Raw genomic sequence first — 27,655 nt, 5'->3', positions numbered from 1 at the left:
TTTCTTTCTTTATTTGAAGTATATATGATTATATTGAACTCAAATAAGGGAGACTATGGTTTGACACGTGGTAACTGAATTTTTGCTAGTATCCTTCATGTCAGTGAATGGCAGTAAACATGACCTTACTTGTATATAGTAGAATATAATTGGAAACTTTGGGCAAATGCAATAACATCAATTTACACTTAAAACTTCCAAGACTAAATTAATTTTTGCTCAAATATAGTTTATTTGCTTTCTTACACTTGTATTTGACTATTCACATAGACAATTTTAACTTTTTCATGAAGTGTGAAGTATTATTCTAGACAGCTGTTGTATCAAATAACAAACAACCTGGCATGAATGTAAAAAATGTTATTATTCATCACTTTTTCTGATAAACAAAATAATGAGTAAACAAAGTTAATAACTTTAGCATTGGCTTACAATTTTTCAAATACTCCTGAGTGTTTATAGTTAAAATATCCCTTCTAGAGCTTCTGAAGTTATTTTTAGGAGTTCATGATCACACAAGATGAATTTAAAAATTCAGAAATATCCTTCACTTTTGTTGTTGATGTGTTTTTTAAAACGCTGTTCTAGGTCTGTTTGGATTTTTTTTCTTTTTAAAGATATAAATAGTGACACTTAAAATAATACTAACAAGGACCACACATCCAACCACTAACAGCACCAAAGAAGAAATGCTAATTCCAGGATTAGGATTTGGATGTATTTCATCAGTATCTCCTTGAGGAATAAACAAAGCTACTTGTGCAATGTTGGATACTTTTGATGTCAAACTGCTATTATCCTCACTTCGAATGGCAATGAATATGTGGGTTGCATTTTCTTCTGAGATATTTCCTGGTTTAAATGTAAAGGTTTCCTTGGAGTTGGCCTCATTTGGTAGCAGATCAGTAGTGTTTACTTGCAGAGCATCATCAAACTTGTCTCTTAGATCCAGGATACTTCCACTTATTCTTATGATATACTGTTTAACTAAAAAAAAAAAGTACATGTAGTTTAGAAACTAGATCATACCATGTTAAATTCCTTTTTTATTCATTCTCCTCAAAATACTGTTTAGTTATTCCAAGTTTATACTCATATCCAAAGCTTTAATAATTTTTCAATATAAGCTGAATTCTTATTTTTAAACTGCCATTATTACCTTTTTTGGTTTGAAAATGGGACCAGTCAAAATGTGTTATATTTGATTGATTTAGAATATCTATGCTAATAAAAAGGTAATATGCTAATTAGACCAGGTCAACTGGACATCTTCCGGACATCTGACTTTATTCCAGACAAAGCCATGGTGGCAGGGGCTGAGGCAGAGGTAGTTAGGGTCGATCAGACCAGCAGGGGAGCAGGCAGTTAGGGGTGATCAGGCTGGCAGGGGAGGGAAGTTGGGGCGATCAGGCTGGCAGGGGAGCAGTTAGGTGGCAATCAGGCTGGTGGGAAGAGGTGGTTAGGGGCAATCAGGCAGGCAGGCAGGCGAGTGGTTAGGAGCCAGCAGTCCTGGATTGTGAGAGGGATGTCTGACTGCCTGAAGGATTGGGCCTAAACTGGCAGTTGGTCATCCCCCGAGGGGTCCCAGATTGGAGAGGGTGCAGGCCGGGCTGAGGGACACCCATACATGAATTTCATGCACTGGGCCTCTAGTCAGATTATAAAATTAATACTTTACTGAGTTATTAATTAAAAATTGTTCTCCCATCTACCCTTATACTTTTGTTTTTTCATGAGCATATTTCACCTAATCAATACTGCATGACACTTCATCCTTACCTTTCCCAACATCAAAATTGTCTCCTGGTGCTGTCCATGTTAGATTGATCATATCCCCGTCAGGTGTGGCCTCAAGGTCTGTGATTTGACTTGGTGGGTACAGGTCAGGCAAGGGAAATGTTGAAATATTTGAAACCACAAATGCACTTCCAATTGCTGTTCGGGTAAAACTCTCCAAATTTGTCTGAGTATCCTTATTAATTTCAGGTCTTGGTGGATTCCCTTCAATTTTCCCTGCATTAAAAATTTCCTTGTTTATAATGAGCACAACACTACTAGTATTTTCAATTGAATCTATATATATAAAAGCGTAAGTGACCATTTGACCAGTAGCTATGACACGCACTGATCACCAGGGGGCAGACACTCAATGCACAGGCATGGAAACATGGAACAGACTGATAAATCTTAGAGGGAAGGAGGGAGGGGAGAGGGCGTGAAGAGATTAATCAAAGATCTTTTATGCATACTCCAGGCCTGGTGCAGAGATTTGTGCACAGGTGGGGTCCCTCGGCCTGGCCTGCAGGGATTGGACTGAAACTGGCTCTCTGACATCCCTGAGGGCTCCCAGATTGCAAGAGGGTGCAGGCCAGGCCGAGGGACACCATCAATGCACAAATCCATGCACCAGGCCTCTAGTATATATATATAAAAGGGTTGGGCAAAAGTAATTTTACAGTTGTGAGTATATGAAACAGAGTTCTTATATTATTTATTATTGTCTTATTTTCCACATGAACAACTGTAAATCTACTTTTGCCCCATTATATATATATATATATATTATATATATGTATATATGTATAATATATATGATATATACATATTATATATTATATATATTACTAAGCAAAACAGAGTTTATATATTTATATGTATTATATATATATATATATATTACTAAGCAAAACAGAGTTTACTCTTATATTATTTATTATTATTTTATTTTCCACATGAACAACTATAAATCTACTTTTCCCCAATATATATATGTTTTACTAAGTTTAGTGACAAAATCATAAGCATCCAATTGGTGGGAAAACTTGTTTTCTTTAGTATCCTGGCCAGGATATTGTAGGATAATGAATTGTAGGATATAATTGGATAATGAATTGCTAAGGAATTAAGGCTGTCCTGAATGGAAATAATATTATAAAATTCAATGTATGCTTTTAATGGGAATTCTTTGTTTCTCAATTTATCTTTAAGCTGGGAATAAACCTGGAGAAATTGGTTCTGGTTTCCCTCTAACCACTGTACCATGTTCTTCCCTTCCTCCCTGTTGCAAGTGCTAAGGGATAATACTTCAGGTTATATTCCAATTGTCAACAGAAAGCCCATGAAAAGCCACAAGATAAGAGACAAAACAAAGGAAAATTAATAAGGAATAAATTCTCAATCCTTATCATCACCTTTCTCAATACATTTTTCTTTTGACTTAATAAAAATATCCAAAATAAATGTTTACTCACTGGCTTATGCTTAGGTACATAACATATTAGCCTATTTCCTTCACCCTTAGTTGAACATCTGGCATATTATTGTTGCTGTAGGTAAGGTGCTCCAAATTAATTTAATGGCTGACATTTATTGAATGCCAGACACTGTACCAAAGCATAGGTTAATTTAAAGGCAAATCTCAGTATGACTGAGAACTTCATTCCAGAAATGGGAAAAGCTATACTTTGAGTTGTAAAATGTTTGAAGCCTTAACCATATCATCTCACAAGTATTCCGGCCAGCATTGTGTTTCAGATATCATGAGTTACTCACCATCCACTACCCAGCCTGGTATATATACAGCTCTGTTTGGTGGATGCCTTAAATTTCGTGCGGCAGTGTTTGCTCCTGCATGAGCTCGTACTTTTAAACTATATCTGCCGTTTTCTGAATAAGCTGTAAAATATCTGGAGTAGACCCCATCATCCTTGAAAGTGTCAGCACCTTGTTATAGAAATTAAGGAATGAATTATTATTGTAAAGAAAAAGAGAAATTTATGCATTTTCCAAGTCAAGCATATATTCTTTGTAAGCATATCCCTTAGAATGAGCTCCCTATTTTTCACCGGCCAGCTCTTGATGATAGGATTATAAATGGTCTGAATTAATTACATTGCATAAGATACTGATAGAAATCCATGGTAATCCAGATGTCTATCAAATTGGTGTTGTTGTTTTTTTTTCCTTGCTCACTGAACTCTCAAAAGAATGTTCAGTTCCCAGAATAACTCAGAGAGTGTGAAAAAGATCTTTAAGCACTGCTCACCCATGCAGGGAAAGAGCATGGCCCATACTGTGTCTTGTTTCATGCTAGTCAAACCTGGTAACTGATGCTGTTGTAATGTCCCCTCCTGTCTTGTGGCAGTTCTACCTGCCCTTGAGCCTCAGTTCCCAGGACTGTATTTGCAGTTTGGGAATTAATTACTCTTGCCTGTCCCTCTTCCCTGCTGGGGGCCCAGGTTCTATCCCTTAACCCCTCATGGCTGCTATGTTTCATTCTCTCTGGCCAGACTTTCTTGATGATGTGCCCCCAAGAAACACTTGTTCAGAATTCTTGATGCTGTTCTCAGTTTGTTGAGTGAGACCTTTCTATCTGGTGATAGACATTGGTTGTCTAGATGACGAACAATAATGACAGTAAAAACACTTATTGAACATTACTATGTGCAAGACACTTGCTAATCACTTTGCAGGTTTTACCTGAATAGAATTTCTTGCTGTCCCTGTTGTGCACAATCTGCATCAATTTTCTTGGTGTTTCTCACTCCCCCATACTGTCACTGGACCCATAACATATCCTGAGTTATGAAAATATAGGCTTATTCTTTAAAAAGGGAAAACACTGTAAATTACCTGCACCATTATCAAAAAGTTCCAAAACTTCTGTTTTTCCACTACTTGATTCAATGAATGCAGTCACATTGGCTCCAAGAATGGGTATATGCCCTTGTAGAATTTCTGCGTAAACAATCATTGGGCTGGGGAAGCTGTTTGTGTCTTTATTCATTTTAGCATTCACTGTGATTGGGGCCACAGAAGAATTTGCTGCTCGAGAATTAACTGTTATAGTTAATGTTTCTGAGTCTGCTTTGGCTTGAAGACTGTAAGTCCAAACACCCACCTAAAAATTCAATGGAAGTAGAATATCAGATCAAGCTATTTTCTGTGTTTCCATTATCTAATTCTAAAATAAATCTTAGAAATATGTTGCAGAATAAACAGGGTTGTGAAATTTTTGAGATTTTTTTTTAAAGGAAAATGGATGAAAATCAAGGCAATTTGGACAGGGCATCGAGCTATTGTCATGCATGGTGTCCAAACTTTGTGAAATCTCAGCTGGGAAAAATAAGTTTTGGAAAGTTTGCCTTGGTCTTGGCCTTATGGAGTTCAGAGATTTTTAATTCTTTATTCTATGATCTGGTAATACTAATAAGCTGTACAGATTCCCTGCATTGCCTCCTTAAAGTTATTCTTAGCCTATCTAATTTTCCCCTTCTCTTTCTTCCTCCTAATGCATACATTCTTCTTTCCTTTTCCTGCCACCATAATTTTCAGGACCATGCAGGCATAGAAAGTACATTGTATTTTATCTACATTTTGAAGATGATACAAGTATTGGTACTCATATTTATGAATATTAAACAATGTATTTTTAGCTAGGAAACAGATTTATGTGGAAATAAAAAAGCTGATTGCTTACCTTTGCAGTTCCTGGAATACTGAAATAGGCCATTTTGGAAGCAGCATCCACTGTGGAAATGTTCATTGGTGTTCCATTAGGATCCAAGAGAGAAATAATGGGCTGCTGTGTTACCCATGTGATAAGAAAGAATGTGTCCTTCCCCACAGTGCTGTCAATTATTACAGTTCCATTCATCCAGTGATTATTATTGAGTGTTAATCCCTTACTTTCAATCTGTATAAATATATATTATAAAATTAGTGACTGGAGAAAAGAGTAATTTTATTGTTTTTTCTTTTTTAAAACACATAGTCCTTAATTTCTGGCCTGAGAACAAGTTTATGGAGGGCATACCTCCATAGCCTTGTGATCTCTCTGAAAGCTGATTGGGATGTGACAGTCGTTAGTCAGAAAGTATGGACATATAGGATCTGAGTTAAAACCACTAGAGCAGGAGAATGGGTTTTAAAGTTGGAAACATGGCTATATTATTTTTTCCCAGTTGTTTTTGTATACACCCACCTGAGATTTTAGCATTAAAGGGTGTTACAATGTCAAAGAATTAGCTGTAGTGTGTGTGTGTGTGTGTGTGTGTGTGTGTGTGTGTGTGTGAGAGAGAGAGAGAGATCTTCAGTTTACCCATCTTCATGATGGTGGCTACAGTACTAGTATTTGAGTAGAGACATAGTTAGGTGAGGACCAGCAAGTAATGAGACAAGCCCTCATGGATATTTTCCTGATGTGAAAACTTCATGAACTTTTTCACACATCCTAGAGTTAGTAGCCCTGAACAATAAACATGTTCAGCAAGAGTGTAAATAGGGCAAAAGGATATTTATGAAGGTTGGAATATTGAGAAGTGCATGTTAGGATCTTTCTTTGAGAGGAGCCTCAAAGAAAGTTTTTCAAGATTTTGAGGATGGCTCTTAGTCAAGTACAGAGAATTTTATCTACTGACAAAGAAAGTGCTTTCTACAGATGTGTCATTCCAGGAAATGATGGGAAATTCAACTTCTATTCTAACCTAAAATATCTCCATATCAATACTGAGATAAGAGAGTGAATTCTACCATTGAAACATCATCGCAATGTCAAAAATCTCAGTCCTCTGTAAAGTGGACCAAGTAATATCAAGTTAATCTGAATGTAAGTGACTTTTTTTAGACTCCCCATCAAGAAGGTGTAAGAAAGTTAGAAAGCTTTGACTAAATAGCAGTACTAGGGGACAGTAACTGAGTAAAGAGTGGGAAGCAACCTTTCCTCTGTATTCCAGCTGCCATTTTAAGTGAGGGAAACAAAACCTTTCTGCCCCTTCCATACAGTTTAAGAAGTCCACGTTTAAAACTCTGACCACTTCCTATATGCAAATGACCTTTTTTTTTCTGGTCGATTTTCCACGTCCCACTCTTATATTAGAACTTCTTTAGGATATGCCATTTTAATGTCCCACCATCCACTAAAAATCACTAAGGTTTAAACAGAACACAAAACAATATCTTCAAGATCAGTTCTCCCTCTTTACTTGTGAACTTTAGATAGTAGTATCATCATTTTCTAAGTCAATCAGGTTGAAACCCTCAGAAATTAGTTTTATTCTCCTTCAATTTATTCTCTATACATTGCCAAGCTAGATCCCAGATGAATTTTTGATCTGTTTGCAAGGTGAAGCTACAAACCAGATCTCAACATCAATCTGCACATACAATCCTAATCCGCATCCTATAATTTATGTGCTCTTCACTGTTGGAGACCAGAGGAAAATAGTTTTGTTTAGGTGATCATGTCAAGTTTTAATGTAGGCATAGACCCAATGAACTGGAAGATGTAGATTTTGTGGGAATGGATAGGGATAAAAACAGAATTTTGTAAAAAATACTTTCAATGAAATTGAAAGTCTGCATTGACATTTTACATTGGACATGAATGAAGAATCAAAGTTTAGTCAAAGTTTTTGAATCTAAGTAACAGAAAATGAGGGTGTTATTAAAGCACAGGTGAAAAATGAGTTGGGTTCAGAAGAGAGATGAATAAAATAGAAAGCCAGTGAAAAGAGTGGTTGAAGACAGAAAGGAAACCCTAATTTTTAGATCTGTAATGATTATTCATTCTCTTTCTTTGGATAAATTTCTAAGATACTTTTCTTCCATTTCTAATTCAGGTTCTTGAGTTCATTCATCTAACCTAAATTTATTTCACAGCAGTGAAGGGTGAGAGAAATCTTGAAAGTATGATATATTTTTATGTATTCATAGAAAAATGGATGCTGTATTAGTGGGCAAAGTCTATATTTTATGAAAAATTTAACATTTAAAAAATATATTTTTATTGATTTTAGAGGAAGGGAGAGGAAGAGATAGATAGAAACATCAATGATGAGAGAATCATTGATCCGCTGCCTCCTGTAGGCCCCCTACTGGGGACTGAGCCTGCAACCCAGGCATGTGCCCATGACTGGAATTGAACTCGGGACCCTCAGTCCGCACGCTGCTGCTCTTTCCACTGAACCAAACTGACTAGGGAAAAATTAAACATTTTGATGTTATTCCTTAACCAAACTCTATGTAAGAAGAAAAAGAAAAAAAAAATCTATTTCACTACTTAATTTGGCCATATCTAAAGAATGGCCATGAATTTCTATTACATACTTACTTTTGATTTTAATTAATAACTTACTTTGAGAAAATATAGAACTCAAAATTATAATAACCAAATTATTTTACTTGGTATGGCTAAATACAAACACAAAAACCTGGAATTGGAACTCAGACCTCAATAGACTTCTGGGAAATATCAGCATTTCCTGATGCAAGGGTCCCGAAAGCATCAATGAGGCCATTGTTCTGGACTTCATCTGAGACAAACAAATGCTTTCCTCCTAAAATGTAAATATATTTATTAGGTTGCTTTCTAGAAAATAGTACTTATCACAATTTAGTGATTTTTAAGGTAACAGTAAACAAAATAATAGTTTCAGTATATATTACTAAAATAGACCCAAACCAGATAAGTGTAAAGGTTAACTCTGAAACATTAACTTAAAAATGTCAAAACCAGAAAGTGTAAGCTAACTTTATACCTCACTTATAGAAATTTCAGCTGGTTGAAATGCATCAAATAATCATGGAATAATAATAATAATAAAAGATGTTAAAATTCCATACATTAAAGCTCACAGACTTCACAAAGCTCTTTAAGGGAATTATTTATTTTTATTTTTGATATGGTTCTTAACAATGTTGGCCTTCAGGTATTCCAGCCACAGTGGATCAGAATCAGAAAACTAGGATGATTCAAGAGATGCCATATTGAGGTATCCTGACAATAGCTGGCAATGAGGAGATAGAAAAACAGTAAACAATGGAGACAAGTCCAAAAGAATTACTACTTTTGGGGGCTTGAGACAGAAATAAATTTTACAGTGGCCATTAAAGCACTTTGAAACTATGCAAGTTTATACAACTAAGCATTTAAAAAGCAAGTGTATAAGGTGCTTGAGTGATTAAGACTGACAGCTGGCAGATAGGCAAAGCGGGCATATTGGTCCTGCCTGCTTGCAACCAAGGCTGTGGAGACAGACACAGGGGACTGGTGGATCTCTTGGAACTTCAACACGGTGCTGACTATCCAACAGGAAATTGAGAAGTGGCAGACAGAACAGAAGAGTGGGGTCTTAAACCAGCCCCCATGGGGCATTAAAACTCAGCAAAGCGAACGACACTTCACTTTTTAATCTTTTATTAGAATTTCTTTTCTTTATTTTTTGTGTTGTTTTTTAAAATCTTTTTTGTATTATTTTTATTTATTCTATTTAAATTTTTGATCATTATTTTATTTTTTTGCCCACCCTTTTCTTCCTCACTTCTCCCTTTTTCATCCTGTTTTCTCTGCTCCTGTCCCCACTTTATTTTTTCTCTCTCCTTTGTTTTTATCCTTTGTTAAAAATTGACCTTTATCTGCTTTATTGACATGTTATTATTATTGTGGTCTTTGTTGGCTTACTCATGTATCTAATTTCCTCTCCCCTGCTCCAAGTCCATGCACCCTTCTCTTTTCTCTTTCTTTGCTAGTCAATTTTTAATGCCTTTTTTTCCCTCTCCTCTTTTATCTCTTCTTCTCCTAATTGTTTAATTAGTTTAACTTACTAAACTCAAGCCTGTCTGCTTTCTCCTCTATTCTTTTCCAAAAACTCTTGAAAAAATAGGTACATTTAAAAAAAATTTTTAAAAATATTTTTATTATTTTATTTATTGTTTTTTTTTCTTTTCTTTTTATCCACTCATTCTCTTTCTACCTACTCTATACTGAACCATAGTCCTTCCCCTATTCATTCAATTACTTAACCTTACTTTCCGTATATAAACTCTGCCTCTACAGATTCTGCACCCCATTTTCTAGGTGTTTGTTGTTTGCATTTTTTTTTTTTGGTTTATTTGTTTGTTTTGTGGTGTTTTCTCCCCATTTATTTTTTCTTTTTCTTCTTTTTCTTTTCTCTATTACATTTTTTTCCTTTTTGCAATAAAATTTTTGTTCTCCTTTCCCTCTCCTAATTCTCTTTTCCCTGTTGGTCACTTTTATTGGGGTTATCAGTGTCATGAGTACATTTATGTTTTGTTTCCTTTGTGTCATGTCTTGTCGAGTTGTATTTTGTGCTATTCAGTCAACCTGGTAGAAAGTGAGCCACATAACTAGACACCCTGGTAGGAAACTCCATCCATGAACAGGACAAAAACTACACCAAGTACGAGGAATCCCTAGGATATCCCAAGTAGGGGCATCCCTAAAATACCCAGTCCAGAAGACCTGAGAGATTGCACCACGGGGTCCCACAAAACATCTTTTATTACAATTACATTTGCCATGGTAATTATGATGTGTCTTGGTGTGGGTCTTTTTGGGTTCATCTTGTTTGGTAATCTCTGTGTTTGTTTTTTATCACAAAACATCTTTTATTACTATATAAGACAAACTCAAAAAAACCTGGGTGACAAACAAGTTTGATCTACTATATAGAAAGAGTCACAAAGGAACAGCAAAAATGGGGAGACAAAGAACCCCCATGCAAAAGGAAAGGCAGAATCACCAGAAAAGGAAGTAAACAAAATTTAGGCAAGCAATTTGTCAGAGAAAGAATTCAGAACAATGGTTATAAGGACACAAAAGGATGGATGACAAATTCAACAACATGTGTAAGAATCAAGAGGAAATGAAGAAGAAATGAAGAAAGACATAAAGGACAATAAAGAACACAGTGGAAAATATCAGCAGTAGACTAGAAGAAGCTGAGGACTGCATCAGTGAATTAGAAGACGAGGTAGGAAACAACACAAGCAGAGCAGTAACTTAAAAAAAAAAAAAACCCCAAACAAACACAAAACAATAACTTAAAAAGCAGGTGGAGAGTCTGAGGGAGAAAACACGAAACAAAGCAATATCTGCATAATAGGGGTGCCAGGAGAGGAAGCTGAGCAAGGAATAGAAAACCTGTTTGAAGAAATAATGACAGAAAACTTTCCTGATTTGGGGAAGAAAAAACTCACACAGTTCAAGAAGCACAGAGTCCTAAACAAGATGAACCCAAAAAGACCGACACCAAGACACATCATAATTAAATTGGCAAACATCAACAACAAAGTAAGAATCTTAAAGGCTGCCAGAGAGAGACAGAAAGTTACCTACAAGGTATCTCCCATTAGATTATCAACTGATTTCTCAACAGAAACATATCAGGCCAGTAGGGAATGGAATGAAATATACAAAGTGATGCAAAGCAAGGGACTGAATTCATAAAAAAAACTCCTGGAAGATATCAAGGGAGAGATCGACAACAATACAATCATAGTAGGGGACTTTAATACACCACTGACATCACTAGATAAATCCTCTAGACCAGTTGTCGGCAAACTGCAACTCATCAAACCGCGGCTCCTTCAGCGTGGCTCTTCCACAAAATAACGACTTCTGTGCACGGGCCACAAAGTTTCAATCGCACTGTACGTGCATGCCCACACATGGTATTTTCTGGAAGAGCCACACTGAAGGGGCCAAAGAGCCGCATGTGGCTCGCAAGCCATGGTTTGCCGACCACGGCTCTTGACAAAAAGATAAGCAAAGAAACAGCAATCCTAAATGACTCACTAGATCAATGGACTTAATTGACATCTTTAGAACATTTCACCCAAAGCCGCAGAATATACTTTCTTCTTAAGTGCACATGGGACATTTTCAAAAATAGACCACATATTGGGTCACAAGCAAAGTCTCCCCAAATTCAAGAAGATTGAAGTTATTATAACCATCTTCTCAGACCACAATGGCCTAATATTAGAAATAAACTACAATAAAAACAATCCAAAAAATTCAAACACTTGGAAGCTGAATAGCATGTTATTAAATATTAATTGGGTTACCAATGAGATCAAAGAAGAAATTAAAAACATCCTGGACACTAATGACAATGAAAACACAACAATCCAAAATCTATGTGACACAATGAAAGCAGTCCTGAGAGGGAAGTTTATAGCTCTACAGGCCTACCTCAAAAAACAAGAAAAAATGATAGTAAATCATCTAACTCTACAACTCAAAGAATTACAAAGAGGGCAACAATAAAAGCCCAGAGTGAGCAGAAGGAAGGAGATAATAAAGATTAGAGCAAAAATAAATGACATAGAGACAAAAAAAAAATACAAAAGATCAATGAAACTAAGAGCTGATTCTTTGGAAGGATAAACAAGATTGATGAACCTCTAGCCAGGCTCACCAAGAAGCAAAGAGAGAGGACCCAAATAAACAAAATCAGAAATGATAGAGGTGAAATAACAGACCCCACAGAAATACAAATGATTGTTAAAAAATACTATGGACAACTCTACTCCAACAAACTAGACAACCTAGAGGAAATGGACATATTCCTAGATAAATACAACATACCAAAACTCAATCAGGAAGAATCTAAAAATCTCAATAGGCCAATAACAATGGAAGATATTGAAGCAGTAATCAAAAAACTTCCAGCAAACAAAAGCCCAGGACCAGACGGCTTCACAGGGGAGTTTTACCAAACATTCAAGGAAGAACTAAAACCTATCCTCCTCAGACTACTACAAAAAATTCAAGAGGAAGGAACACTTACAAGCTCATTCTATGAAGCCAGCATCACCCTAACATCAAAACCAGGTAAAGACAACACAATGAAAGAGAATTACAGGCCAATATCCCTCATGAACATAGATGCCAAAATTCTCAACAAAATCTTAGCAAATCAGATCTGGCAGTACATCAGAAAGATCATACACCATGACCAAGTAGGATTTATCCCAGGGATTCAAGGATGGTACAATATCCACAAGTCAATAAATGTGATACATCACATAAACAAATTGAGAGAAAAAACCACATAGTCATATCAATTGACGCAGAAAAAGCATTTGACAAAATCCACCACCCATTTTTGATAAAAACTCTCAGCAAGGTGGGAATAGAAGGATCATACCTCAACATAATAAAAGCCATATATGACAGGCCCACAGCCAACATCATACTCAATGGACAAAAACTAAAACCATTTCCCCTAAGAACAGGAACAAGACAGGGATGGCCACTTTCACTGCTCCTGTTCGACATAGTACTGGAAGTATTAGCCATTGCAATTATACAAGAAGAAGAAATAAAAGCCATCCAAATTGGAAAAGGAGAAGTAAAACTGCCCTTATTCACAGATGACATGATATTGTACATAAAAAACCCTAAAGACTCCATCAAAAAAGTATTAGACTTAATAAATAATTTGGCAATGTAGCAGGATACAAAATTAACACCAAGAAACTTATGGCATTTCTATACACCAATAGTCAGCTTACAGAAAGAGAGACTAAAAAAGCAATCCCATTTACCATAACACCAAAGAAATTAAGATACCTAGGAATAAACTTAACTAAAGAGGTAAAAGACCTCTACTCAGAAAACTATAGGATGTTGAAAAAAGAGATAGAAGAAGACATTAACAGATGGAAGAACATACCATGTTCATGGATTGGTAGAGTCAGCATCATTAAAATGTCCATACTACCCAAAGCAATCTATAAATTCAACCCACTCCCCATTCAAATACCAACAGCATATTTCACAGACCTAGAACAAACTCTCCAAAAATTCATTTGGAATAAATAAAGACCCCAAGAGGAGAAACCAAGATGGCAGCTTAGGTAAACACCAGAAATTGCTGCCTCACACAACCACTTCAAAAATACAACTAAAAGGACAAAACGGACATCATCCAGAACCACAGGAAGGCTGGCTGAGTGGAAATTCTACAACTAGAAGGAAAGAGAAAAGCACACTGAGATTCAGATGAGGTGCGGAAGTAAAGTGCAGAGGTACGGAGGCGCGTGCAGAAAGGGCTGGCAACTGAGGATGTGGTTGTCTTTTTTCAATTGGGAGGGAGGCATAAGCTCCCAACTGCTCTGAACTCCAGTTCCAGGTGAGTCTCTGGGGACCCAGACTCATATGGGGAGAAACTGGACTGTCTGTCAATCAAGGCTTAACTACAACAAGACTGTGCACACAGCCCACAAAGGTGGGACACTGAGACCCGGGGCCTCTTAGGGCAGGGCTGAGGAGCAGCCATAGCTCTTTGCTCCACCCTGATAGTTCCCTGAGACCCTGCCCCACCCAAGCTGTGTGAAGAGGCTTTTGCATATGAAAGGCCTGGCCCTTTGCAATCTAAAATTACCTAACAAACTGCAGCTGGGTCAGAGAGACCCAGAACATCCAAAAGAAGGCCCAAGGCCCCACAGCAGCTTGCATTGCTTCACAGCTGGGCCTCATCTGGGCACCTCCAAACCCCAAACAAAGAAGAGGAATCTGCAGATCTCTCCATAGCTCCTACTGTTTAGCCTCAGGAAGAGGCTAAATTAGCACCTCCTTAGAGATCCAAGAGCCAGTTTACCCAGTGGTCAGAGAAGGACCATCCAGATTACAACTTCTTAGATCCATAAGGGACAAACACAGGGGGCAGACTTAGTGAGCACCAAAGCCCCACTGAAGCAAGTCTTGCCCCAGAAGGGTGTCTCCAGCATAGAAGTTCTCCCACTGTAGACAGAGCTGATTCTCACAGCCAATTGGCCTTGAGGTTAATTCCTCCCAGTGATACCAACAACAATCAAGGCTTAACTACAACAAGACTGTGCACACAGCCCACAAAGGTGTGCACCAAGAAAGTCCACCTCAGGTAATTGGGGAGGCTGAGCCACTGGACCCTATAGGACACCTATCACACAAAGCCACTCTATCAACACAGGGAAGCAGCCAAAATGCAGAGACAAAGAAACAATCACTAGTGACAGAAATAGAGGAAAGCAAACTACTGCATATAGAGTTCAAAACCACGGTTATAAGGTTTTTCAAGAATTTTCTAGAAACCGCCAATAAATTTAGTGAGACCTTCAATAAATCTAGTGAGACCCTCGAGGATATGAAAAAGGACCAACTAGAAATTAAGCATACACTGAGTGAAATAAGGAATATTATACAGAGTTCCAACAGCAGACGAGAGGATCCCAAGAATCAAGTCAAAGATTTGAAATATGAAGAAGCAAAAAACACCCAGCTGGAAAAACAAAAAGAAAAGAGAATCCAAAAATATGAAGATAGTGTAAGGAGCTTCTGGGACAACTTCAAGTGTACCAACATCTGAATTATGGGGGTGCCAGAAGAAGAGAGAGAACAAGATATTAAAAACCTATTTGAAGAAATAATGACAGAAAACTTCCCCTACCTGGTGAAAGAGATAGACTTACAAGTCCAGGATGTGCAAAGAACCCCAAACAAAAGGAATCCAAAGAGGACCACACCAAGACACATCATAATTTTAAAGACAAAGAGAGAATCTTAAAAGCAGCAAGAGAAAGACAGTCAGTTACCTAAAAGGGAGTACCCATATGATTGTCAGCTGATTTCTCAACAGAAACTATGCAGTCCAGAAGGGAGTGGCAAGAAATACTCAAAGTGATGAATAGCAAGAACCAACAACCAAGATTACTTTACCCAGTAAAGCTATCATTCAGAATTGAAGGTCAGATAAAGAGCTTCACAAATAAGAAAAAGCTAAAGGAGTTCATCACCACCAAACCAATATTATATGAAATGTTGAAAGGTATCCTTTAAGAAGAGGAGGAAGAAGAAAAAGGTAAAGATACAAATTATGAACAGCAAATACACATCTATCAACAAGTGAATCTAAGATCAAGTGAATAAATAATCTGATGAACAGAATAAACTGGTGAATATAATAATCGGGGCATAGAAAGGGAGTAGACTGACTATTCTCAGGAGGAAAGGGGTGTGGGGAGTATGGGAAGAGACTGGACCAAAATCGTACACCTACGGAGGAGGACAGTGAGGTGAGAGTAAGAGCAGAGGGTGGGTTGGGAATTGGGTGGAGGGGAGTTATGGGGGTAAAAAAGAGGAACAACTGTAATAATCAGAAAAATAACGATTTAATTAAAAAAAAAGACCCCGAATAGCTGCAGCGATCCCGAGAATGAAGAACAAAGTAGGTGGGATCTCAATACCAGATATCAAGCTGTATTACAAAGCCACTGTTCTCAAAACTGCCTGGTACTGGCACAAGAGCAGACATATAGATCAATGGAATAGAATAGAGAACCCAGAGATCGACCCAAACCAATATGCTCAATTAATATTTGACAAAGGAGGCAAAAACATACAATGGAGTCAAGACAGTCTCTTCAATAAATGGTACTGGAAAAATTGGACAGATACATGCAAAAAAATGAAGCTAGACCACCAACTTACACCATACACAAAAATAAGCTCAAAATGGATAAAGGACTTAAATGTAAGACGGGAAACCATAAAAATACTAGAGGAATCCAAAGGCAACAAAATCTCAGACATATGCCGAAGCAATTTCTTCACCGATACAGCTCCTAGGGCATTGGAAACTAAAGAGAAAAATAAACAAATGGGACTACATCAAAATAAAAAGATTCTGCACAGCAAAAGAAACCATCAACAAAACAAGAAAGCCCACTGCATGGGAGAACATATTTGACAATGCTATCTCCGATAAGGTTTAATCTCCCACATTTATAGGGAATTCATACAACTTAACAAAAGGAAGATAAACAATCTGATCAAAAAATGGGCAAAGGACCTAAATAGACACTTTTGGAAAGAGGACATACAGAAGGCCAAGTGATATATGAAAACATGCGTAAGTCACTAATCATCCGAGAGATGCGAATCAAAACGACAATGAGGTACCACCTCACACCTGTCAGAATGGCTATCATCAACAAATCAACAAACAAGTGCTGGCGAGGATGCAGAGAGAAAGGAACCCTTGTGCACTGCTGGTGGGAATGCAGACTGGTGCAGCCACTATGGAGAACAGTATGGCATTTCCTCAAAAAACTAAAAATGGATCTCCCATTTGACCCAGTGATCCCACTTCTAAGAATATATCCCAAGAAATCAGAAACACCAATCAGAAAGGATATATGCGTCCCTATGTTCATAGCAACACAATTTACAATAGCTAAGATTTGGAAACAGCCTAAGTGCCCATCAGCAGAGGAGTGGATTAAAAAACTGTGGTACATCTATACAATGAAATTCTATGCTGCTGTAAAAAAGTAGGCACTCTTACCTTTCGCAGCAGCATGGATGGACCTGGAGAGCATTATGTTAAGTGAAATAAGGCAGTCAGAGAAAGATAAGTATCACATGATCTCACTCATTTGTGGAATATAATAAACAACATAAACTGATGAACAAAAATTGATCCAGAGTCATAGAAGCGTCAAACAGACCCTCAAACCTCAGAGGGAAGCCAGGGTTGGGGAAGCGGGAGGCGGGGGGGAAAAGAGCAACCAGTGGACTTTTATGCATGCATATAGCATAACCCATGGACACAGACAGTAGAGGGGTGAGGGCATATGCTGGGGTGTGGGAACAGCCGGGAAGAGGTCAATAGGGGAAAAGGAGACATATGAAATACTTTAAACAATAAAGAATTTTTTGAAAAGCAAGTATGTATTTGGTAATAATAAAAGCCAACTCAATATATAATAATTGATATCCATAAAGTTGTAAATTATGTATTCTCTACTATATTTAAGAAGGCACATGTTGTCTATTTTAATCATTTGTCTCTGTATCTAAGATCACAGCTACCAGTGTAAATGTTTATCTAAAAATTTATTAACATCTATTCATTCTGAACCTCTGTGAATTCCATTCCCCCCCTATACCTGTAGCCAAAGTAATCTCTCATCTCATGGATTTCTTACTATCCCTCCATGTGCCTTTCATTGTCATCCCAACATGATTTCTTTACTCATGACCTGATCATCTTTTTTAACCCCTTTTTCCTCTAGAGAAATTCAACATCTTGTTCAAGTCCCAGCTTAGAAGTCACTTTGTCTCTCATGCCTTCTTTCTCAGATTTTATACAACCCTGGGAGAATTAATGGCTTCTTCAGCTCACATGGTGCTTGACTTCTAGAGATTCCCCCCGTTTTGGAGAAATGTTTTCTGAATATGTACCTGATTAGTAGTTTTATTTGTCTCGCTAGCCAGCAGGACTCTGAGCATCTTGAACACAGAGATCAGGTGTAGTTTAACTCTGGGCCCTAGTTCCCGGCACAGTGCCTTCAGAACTCAAGAGAAGTTGAGTTGTCAGTCTCTACACTTACACATTGCTATTAAAGGACTAGAATATATAGGTCATATTTTACCTGTTACATCACTCATCTCTATGACTGCGTGATCAGCAGATGGTCCCAAAGCAATGAAGTGAATAATGGCCCCGCTTTCTTTTACTTCATAAAGACAACTTTTTGCAGAGCTATCCTCCCCATCAGTCAGCAGCACTATTTCAGATCCATCTAGTTGGGAGTATATTTCTCTTATTGTCTGTAAACATAATCAGAGAATAATTACCACAGGTTCCTAAATCAATTAGACTTATGGGATATTAGGAAAAGGTGTACAGAGAAGATAAAAAAGTACCCAGAAAAGAATAGAAAGCTTCTGTTTTAAAATTGTAGGATCTGCAGTCAGCAACCCCCAAGATAACTTCAACATGACTCTATTTTCTGTCTGTCTGCTTTAGGGAATGTTTGCTCAAGTGAAGTTATGAGGGAGCAGGGCTTAGGATCATCTTACTTGGGTTAAGTATCAATGATATCTCAACCTGGGAAGTCAGGTCAACCAGATACCAAAAATATAATTGCAGAGTGTGGCATTAGATATTTCTCTTCTTTCTTTGACCAGAATTCCCTCTGACAAGGCTTTAGTGTATAAAATCTGTTGCATAGACAGCTAAATGAATTAAGATATCACTTCAACATTAAAAAAACACATTATGATTGCAAATTAGGAAAACCTCAGTATACTTATAGAAAAAGAGTATAGGAAGTTCTAAGCAGGTCAAGATTAGGAATCTTGTTATAAAACTTTTATTTTACTTCTAAATCTAACAAGCACAAAACTAAGTATATCGATGGTGCTCCGGGAATACATGAATTATGTTTCTTGAGATGGAATTCTATTGGTAGCTTGAACCCTTTTCCTATAGAGCAGTGGTTCTCAACCTGTGGGTCCCGACCCCTTTGGCGGTCAAACGACCCTTTCACAGGGGTCGCCTAAGACCATCCTGCATATCAGATATTTACATTACGATTCATAACAGTAGCAACATTACAGTTATGAAGTAGCAATGAAAATAATTTTATGGTTGGGTCACAACATGAGGAACTATATTTAAAGGGCCAGAAGGTTGAGAACCACTGCTATAGAGCCAATTAGTTTACACTCAGATTTCTGAATCTAGGCTCCTGTAGAAAAGGATAAAGAGAATTTGTCACAGGATAGCAAATACATTTCATCTTCTCTGACATGTTTAATTGGCAGTGGCTTCTTGGTGCACCATTTTGAGAAACAGTGCAGGCCAAGAGGTAAATATGACTTATTTATCAGTGGCTTTCGTGGACGTAGAATGGAGATTTTCAGAAAAGGGTTTGGAATGTAGAAATTCCTAATAAACTTGGGGTTGGAGAACAATATGAACATCCTCGTTTAAATTTTTGCATGTTTTGAGGCAAATAATGACACACACACATACATATATGGCATTTTTGGGGAAATATGCTCTGACATGCACTAAAACCAAACTGGAAAGTAGGAAATGTTTTTATACATTCATAATATTTATATAAATCACTTCCCCCCTACACATTTCATTGAAAAACAAATATCCAAAGATGAAGTAGATTTCTCTTTTGTTCACCTCTCCCTTTCTTGTGTTAGTTATTCACTGAGCATTTAATATATGTTAGTCATTGTCCTGACTGCTGAAGATTCAACAGGAACTACATGGTTCCTGCATTCCTGGAAAGAATGGAATTAAATGAAAAAAATATGTATTGAGGTATAGGTGAGTGACTAAGGAGATAGAGATGATTGATGAAGACATAATTAATATATTCCGTAGTTCAATAGAAAAACATAGTATTACAGTGCTACATGTCCTGGAACATTTGCTAAGTGTTAAATGTATTTTATATAATGTGTAATTCAATCCAAGTCCAAGCTTCCAATCTGTTGCTAGACCACTACCTGACTATTGCTCTTACTCTCCACAGTTCATTTTATACAGGGCAACCAGAATCATCTTCCTAAATCATCACTGATGACCACTTAAAAATTTTTTTTTGATTTCAGAGAGGGAGACAGAGGGAGAGAGAAATAGAAACATGATGAAAGAGAATCATTGATCGGCTACCTCCTTCGGGCCCCCTACTAGGGCTCAAGCCTGCAACCCAGGCATGTCCTTTGATCAGAGTCGAACCTGGGATCCTTCAGTGTGCAGGCCAACACTCTATCCATTGAGTGAAACCGGCTGGGGCAGTGATCTAAATGCTTAAAACCCTTCTGTGGTGCTTACAATAAAATAAAACTTCTTATTTTTTTAAGCTGTGAAAGATCTAGCCATTATCTACCTGCCAACTACATTTCACCCGCCCTCATTTATCAAACACCAGTGCCACTAGCTCTATCAATTTTTAGAATAATTCAGTTATTTTCTACCTCTTTCTTAAGGGACTTTGCACTTTCCTTTCTGCCTGAAACAATGGCTTTCTCATCCTTCAAGTCATAGCTCAAATGTTACTCTTCAGAGAGAGTCTCAGTGGCCTCTTCACCTAAAGTAGGCACTGCCCTTCCTTTCCCAGTTAGTCTGTCACATCACCTTGTTTGGTTTCTTCACAATACTATCTTCACAATCTATAGTTATTTTTTTATTCATTTATCTACCTATGTACTATCGGTTCCCCACTGAAACTCCATGAGCCATAAGAACAAGGAAGCTTTGCTTGCTACATATATATGTTGAATAAATTATAATATATTAATGTTTACCTTCTACTTAATATAATAAATATCCTATATAATGCAAATCGACTGAATGATGGAACGAACAGTTGCTATGATGAACACTGACCACCAGGGGGCAGATTCTCAATGCAGGAGCTGCCCTCTGGTGGTCAGTGTGCTCCCACAGGAGGAGCGCTGCTCAGCCAGAAGCCAGGTTCATGCTAGCAAGGGCAGCAGTGGTGGCGGGAGCCTCTCCCGCCTCAGTGGCAGCACTAAGGACCCCTCAGGGGATGTCTGACTGGGGCTTAGGCCCACTCCCTGCAAGAGGGTGCAGGCAGGGCTGAGAGAACCCCCCACCCCAGTGCACGAATGCTGTGCACCAGACCTCTAGTATCTTAAATAAACTAAAACATGAACAAACATTTATTTATTACTCCATTATAAGCATATATTTATTACTAATGAGGTAATGACTATAGAGATGAAGAATCATGCTTAGTGTTACAGCTAGTAATGATAATTAGTTTTAAGTAGGACTTCATGCTGAAAGCTACACTAAAATGCCATGCAAATTATAAATGAGAGCGATTTAATAGGGTTGAGAATAGCAGGAAATGCTACATGAAGGAGCAAGAATTTTGAAGAATTGGTAGAATCTTAACATGCAAAAATGAAAAGAAGGGAACATTTTAGGTAGAGGAATTGCCTGGACAAATGAACAGAGGCTGTTAGTACATGATGGGCTTGGAGAACAATGTGTGCAGTAATTGGGTTAGAGCAGTGGTTCCCAACATGGGGCACACGTCCCACAAGGGGGTAATTTGATTTTGAATGGGGGAAATTCGAGAATAAGTTATTAACAGTGATTTTTTTTTGTTCTAGGGCCTCATACACAGTATGTAAATACATATTGTGAGATATTTATGCATTTCAGTTCTCTATTATATGTTTTGAGACTTTATTTGCTACCTTTTCTTTTCACTTCATATGATTATTATTATTATTTTTAACAATTTCCTAGTGACTTCTTCCTTAGTACTTCAGCTGTCCTTTCTTTCTTTTATTTTTCTCTCTCATGAATGCCATATTCTTTGGAAGCTTGTTCAGACCAAGTTAATGGCCTTTTAAACTTCCTCCACATGAATATGAGTTCACTTTTTGAATAATAAGAATTATATGTCACGGGGGGGCGGGCATCGGGATTTTAGAGATCCTTAGGTGGAATATGGCCAAAAAAAGGTTGGGAACCACTGGGTTAAAGCATAGGGCATCAGAAAGGAGAATTGAGAATTATAGGCTGGAGAAAGAGATGAGAGCAGTTTTACTGAGGGGGTGATAGACATTTTGAATAGCATCAGACTGAGGAATTCAGATATAATTTTATAGACTGTGAGGGAAGCATGAAGATTTCTAAGCAGGAAAATGACATGTGTGATACTAATTATAAGCTCAAGATACAGTTTGGAAGAAAATAAGGTTTATAATAATAGTTGTAAATTATATATTTACTGTGCAATATAATAAATATTATTCTATGTATGTAAATATATAATTGCATTTAATTATCATGATAATCCTATGAAGTAGACATTCTTATTTGCCTATATTTGTAGATAAGGCATTGAAAGTCAAAGATACTGAAAATGTTGCCTAAGACCACAAAACTGGTAAATAGCAGGCAGTACTTTGATGTCAAAACTCATGTTCTCACCAGTATTCCTTACCCTATGACTAACAGTCCCTGCTACATCTGCTTAGAAGATAAACTTCAGATTATCTGAGTGTCACAGAGACTGAAATGAGGATTGGCCCAAAGTAGAATCACACCATTTAACTTGTTTCATTGCCTTAAAAGTTGATGACTTTGATGCTCAATCACTCATTTATTTAATTAACATTTACTGAGCACTGACTATTGCAAGGTAAAAGAACATATAAACAAACCATAAAGTTTCTGACTTTATTGGACTTATATTCTAGTGGCATTCTTATCTATACTAATAAAAGGGTAATATGCTCATTAGACTGGACATCTTCTGGACGTCCTTCCAGGCATAGCCATGGTGGCGGGGTCCAAGGCAGAGGTGGTTAGGGGCGATCAGGCCAGCAGGGGAGGGCAGTTAGGGGTGATCAGGCAGGCAGGGGAGCAGTTAGGGGTGATCAGGCAGGCAGGCAGAGGCACTTAGGGGTGATCAGGCAGGCAGGGGAACAGTTAAGGGCATCAGGCAGGCAGGCAGAGTGGTTAGGGACAATCAGGCAGGCAGGCAGAGTGGTTAGGGGCAATCAGGCAGGTAGGCAGGTATGCGGTTAGGAGCCAGCAGTCCTGGATTGTGAGAGGGATGTCTGACTGTTGGTTTAGGCCAAATCCCTGAGGGGTCCCGGATTGGAGGGGGTGCAAGTTGGGCTGAGGGACCCTCCCCCATGCATGAATTTCATGTACCGGGCTTCTAGTAGTAATATATTTATCCATCAGTTTATTCATTGATTCACTGACCCATTTAGAAAATCAAGTGACTTTTTAAAGTTCTTAGTTCTGTATTTCTTAGAATTATTTATGTTAAAATTAGTGAGTAATTATGTGCAGCAGCACTAATAGAAAAATGTTCTAATGATAAAAAACAAACTATACTATATGCAGTATGATTTTCACCTGAAATGCTGCTTTAATTCCAGCGCAGATGGAAGTTCCCCCACTAGCTGCTGTAGGCAAGCTGTTCACGAGCATATTTCTTTCGTTGGTGCTTATTATTTGGATTAGCTTACTTTTGATGTTGGCAGTACTATCGAAATGCACCATCCCCACCCAAGTTCCATTTTCAACAACTTGTAGCAGGAAATATTTTGCTGCTTGATTCATTCGATTTAGGCGGTTATAACCCTGAATGAAAAAGGACAAAAGAAAAACAACCAATTGGTTTTGACTGGAAAATAATAGTAGATTACATAAAATGAGTAAACAAAATTTAATAAGAATTTTCAATTAGTAATTGGTGTCATTAAAGAAAGCAATTTTTTAATTGATAAACTTTAAAAACATAGTTACATGTATTATGAACCATATGGTAAGGAACACAGTCTTTTAACTAGAAGTGATTCTTGGCTGCTTAGCACCCAAATTACAGGTGCAGGTTTGGGGTTTGGGTTGGAATTGAGGGGTGATGACTCACATCTTAGAGGCTTCCTAATTACTCTTGGGATGTCAAGATGTAATCACTCCCTATGTCCCACAATATCAAACCAGACTGTCATGGACTCCAACTAGAGACTGAAATCTCCCTACCCACTGGAGACTAGACAACTCAAAAGTTAAAAAGTTTCTTGAGTTGCAGCAAATTTCTGAGAGGCTCTGTTCCTACTTCTGCTCCTAACCTCTCCCCAACATTTCTCTACCAATAGGTTAATTGGCATTGGTTCTGTGGTGACCCATTAAGGCTCAATCCCTCTTACCTAGGTGAATGCCCAGGAAGTAAATCTCTTCATACATTTGCCTTTTCCAGTCCCTCAACACCAACTTATCTGTAGTTCCTCCCCTAACACATGCCAAAATTTCCTTCTAAACTCTCTAGATCCAAGTCAAAGTGAGAGACTTCTTCAGCCCCATCTTTGAGGGCTCTCTTTGCCACTTTGCTTTACCTTTAAACCAGGCTCTGTCATCTCTTCCCAACGACACCTCCTAGAACACTTCTATGTGCTGGTGTCTAGCACTGATGCTCTTTCTGAAACCCTGTGCTATTGTGGATGATTCTCTGTCCTTTCTGTAACCACGCAAACCCCCATTTGTTGAATACATTCTTTTTGGTCTTCAGTATGCTCAGTCCTGTCTCAAATGTGCCATTCTTCTGGATGGCGCATCACATTATGCCTGCTCTTTAATAGTCCATTCATTTCAGTAATTATTTATTAAGCACCTATATGTGATAAACCCTGTTCTAGACAAAAGGGAGATGAAGATGAATAAGAAATGGTTTCAAGTACGAGAGGACATGGTTTCTAGAGGATATGGTTCCAAGTACTAGAGGAGCGCCTAGTCTAGTGGGAGAGAAATGTGTAATTTCAATATTATATGTAGAATAGAGGTTTGCACAGTTTATTGTGGGAAACCAGCAGAAGGGATGTTAGCTCAGCCTGGAAGACCAGTCCATCTCCTACCAGGAGGTGGGCGCCTGTACCAAATTTTAAAGGAGGAGTGTGAGTTAATGTGGTAATGGGGAAGGGAAAGTTTTCTCTGTGAACCCTTCAAGGATATGGGTCTCTATTCTTAGAGCCTAGCACAATGCCTACTGTTTACTAAGTGATAGAAGGCCTAAGTGGCTGAATCTGACCATAGCTTCCTTATGGTGGTGCTTTTTGCTTGTCTCTTTGATCATAAAGAGTCACTTATATAGATGATAAATAAGATTGACTCTGAATGGAGTTCAGCGATCCACTGTATCCTCAAGTCTGTCAGTTATTTCCAGGAGATCAAAGAGGCGGGTAAGAAAACATTTCTGTATTTCAATCTCTCCTTCTGATCTTCTAACTTAATCTTTACTAATGGGCCTAAAAGTTCTCCTCAGTAAACCTTCCATTTTCTGGAAAAAAGAGTCTTTCATGTTAAGTCTTTTCAACTGTATTGTCATCCTGCTTTCATTACAATATTCACTGCCCATCCTGAGGTTGTAATCATAGGACATGACGGGTCTTATCCCACCATGCAATTTAGAACAACCCAGGTGGAGGTAGTGTTCAGTGTTCTTAGGCATTCAATCATCCATTAGTCACTATATTTAGGAAAAATGGGCCCATGAACATACCCCCATGCTTCCAGATTTATCAAGAACCAAGCACAGTATTCTATCTCTGATCCTTAGCAATGAGAAGACAGGTGAAGGGGGTGATTCCACCATAGGTGTGGTGTTTTTAAAATCCTCAGAATTGCTGATCACCTCCCATGTGCTTCTGAATTCGCACTTCTTGTTTTGTAGGCTTGGAGCTTCTTCATTATGGTTTTGTTTATTACAGAATTTAACAACCTAAAAGGTTAATAAGATGAAAAAAAGTGTTACATATGCATTTAAACATTCAACTAAAAATTTGATAAAAATAAAAAATCTATGCAAATAGGCGTTTTGTTTAATGAAATTTGATTCATTGAGGAATTATAGAATACTAAAGTGGATTTTCAATGGTAGTAATAATAAATAGCAATAGTTGAGTACTTATTATATGCCAGTCAATGTTCAAAGAACTCTGTATTAATACATTTAATCCCTCAGGCCACCTGCACAGATATTTTATAAACGTGATAACATGCCCTTTGATTATAAATATACTATATGAACAAATAATTGACATACTTACAGAAGTAATACCTTGCATAAACATTATGGATGTCGTTTCAGTTTGATCTTTGTCAGGGAAAAATTGACAATTTTTTTCATATAGTTTTGTCTTAGGATCAATTTTGCATTTATTAAATACACAGCTATTTCCTTGACATTTATAAACTCTATTCACACCAGTAATACCTGTGGAACACCTGAAAATAAGTGACAGTTAGTCTTTGAGGCAACCTAACCAGTAACAACTTTTTGAAAATCTTAAGTGTTTCTATTCACAATGATCCTTATATCAAGGTTTTTATTCTTATTTGACAGTAAAGTGTAAGGATTTCTACCAGAGCAGTTCTCTAAGAAATTTCAGAGGGAAATTTTAAGTGGTATTCCCAGTGTATGTAATGGCTGAGCTATCTGCTGAGATTAAAATGTTGCTGCTGACCTGTTAACACTGATGACTCTAGGCTCCCCTTTTCCAAACATCTCTCCTGCCATCCTTGTGGAATTAAATGAATTGCAGGCATCTGGGCAAGATAACTTGTGAAACCATTTACTCTTGGTACCACCTTAGCTTAAAATTCTTTATAGATTTCCCTCCACCCCCCAAAGCTACCTCTAAAACAATGGGATGTGGCATAACTATAAGTATTTTGATTATTCAAGGAGCATTTTTATCCAAATGAAATTTGGCCTGAAAGAAAGACTGAAGTATTGCCTAGGACAGCAAAGAATGGTGGAGGCATTTAGACATATGTTTTGTTGCATGGAATTGGCCACAGGTGTCAGTGATTATAACAAACATGCTGGCGTGTGAATATATCCCACCTATCCAATGTGTTTCCAATTCATATTTAAGAAACAATGGGGGGGATGAGGGCAAGTGGCCGGGGGGTGGGGGAGGCGGGGCGGAGGTCAATGGGGAAAAGAAGGAGACATATGTACTACTATTTGTAATACCTTAACTAATAATTTAATTAATTAAAAAAATGACTAACTTTCATTCAGTAATTTAGAGAGTCTCCTACAAATATGTATGCTACTATTGCCTCAAAACTCTGTGGATATAATGATGTTATTTCTACTAACAATCATGATGAATTTTGCACAGTATAAACTAGACATTTAAGGGGAATATAATGAAACAGATGTAATCAATGTGATATTCTCTAAAATATGTATCCTGAAAGTGGTGCTATGGCTAATAAAGGGCTTTAATTGAAATCATATATCTTAGAGTTTATACATTTTTGATAAGTCCCAAGCCCCAGCAGGGCATTTAAGATTGAGTAAACTGATGGCAGACAATTTTAGATAGATTTCCTCCACCCATTCTGCACTCTTAACCTCAGAACCAAGAGGATTATCTGTTATTAACTGTGATGCTAGATTGGTATTTTTAAAGTGAATTTTATAAATCTCAGGAAATTTCTGTTATGGTTCCTTGAAGCTGGTTGATTTTTTTACTCAGCCTGCAGTTACC

The 27,655-nt window shown here is 37.6% G+C and overlaps 1 protein-coding gene across 1 annotated transcript in view; it reads right to left on the bottom strand.

Annotated features, from left to right (window-relative positions):
• Positions 1-220: 220 nt before the first annotated feature.
• The window catches only part of LOC139003521 (calcium-activated chloride channel regulator 4-like), a 40,068-nt gene continuing 12,633 nt past the window's right edge, over positions 221-27,655 (bottom strand). Inside the window, exons 5-14 of the mRNA XM_070405508.1 lie at positions 26,201-26,378; positions 25,654-25,872; positions 23,511-23,738; positions 18,223-18,400; positions 8,230-8,336; positions 5,480-5,695; positions 4,633-4,900; positions 3,553-3,723; positions 1,780-2,013; positions 221-987 (exon numbers count right to left, since the gene is read on the bottom strand). Of these exons, the coding sequence (XP_070261609.1) occupies positions 572-987; positions 1,780-2,013; positions 3,553-3,723; positions 4,633-4,900; positions 5,480-5,695; positions 8,230-8,336; positions 18,223-18,400; positions 23,511-23,738; positions 25,654-25,872; positions 26,201-26,378 (2,215 nt within the window). The 3' untranslated portion in view covers positions 221-571. The remainder of the gene's footprint in view (positions 988-1,779; positions 2,014-3,552; positions 3,724-4,632; positions 4,901-5,479; positions 5,696-8,229; positions 8,337-18,222; positions 18,401-23,510; positions 23,739-25,653; positions 25,873-26,200; positions 26,379-27,655) is intronic.

This window comes from Myotis yumanensis, unplaced genomic scaffold, assembly GCF_028538775.1.
Source record: "Myotis yumanensis isolate MYYU_CA2020_CCGP unplaced genomic scaffold, mMyoYum1.0.hap1 SCAF_2, whole genome shotgun sequence".
Classification (NCBI taxonomy): domain Eukaryota; kingdom Metazoa; phylum Chordata; class Mammalia; order Chiroptera; family Vespertilionidae; genus Myotis; species Myotis yumanensis.
This window is presented reverse-complemented; position numbering and strand designations above follow the sequence as displayed.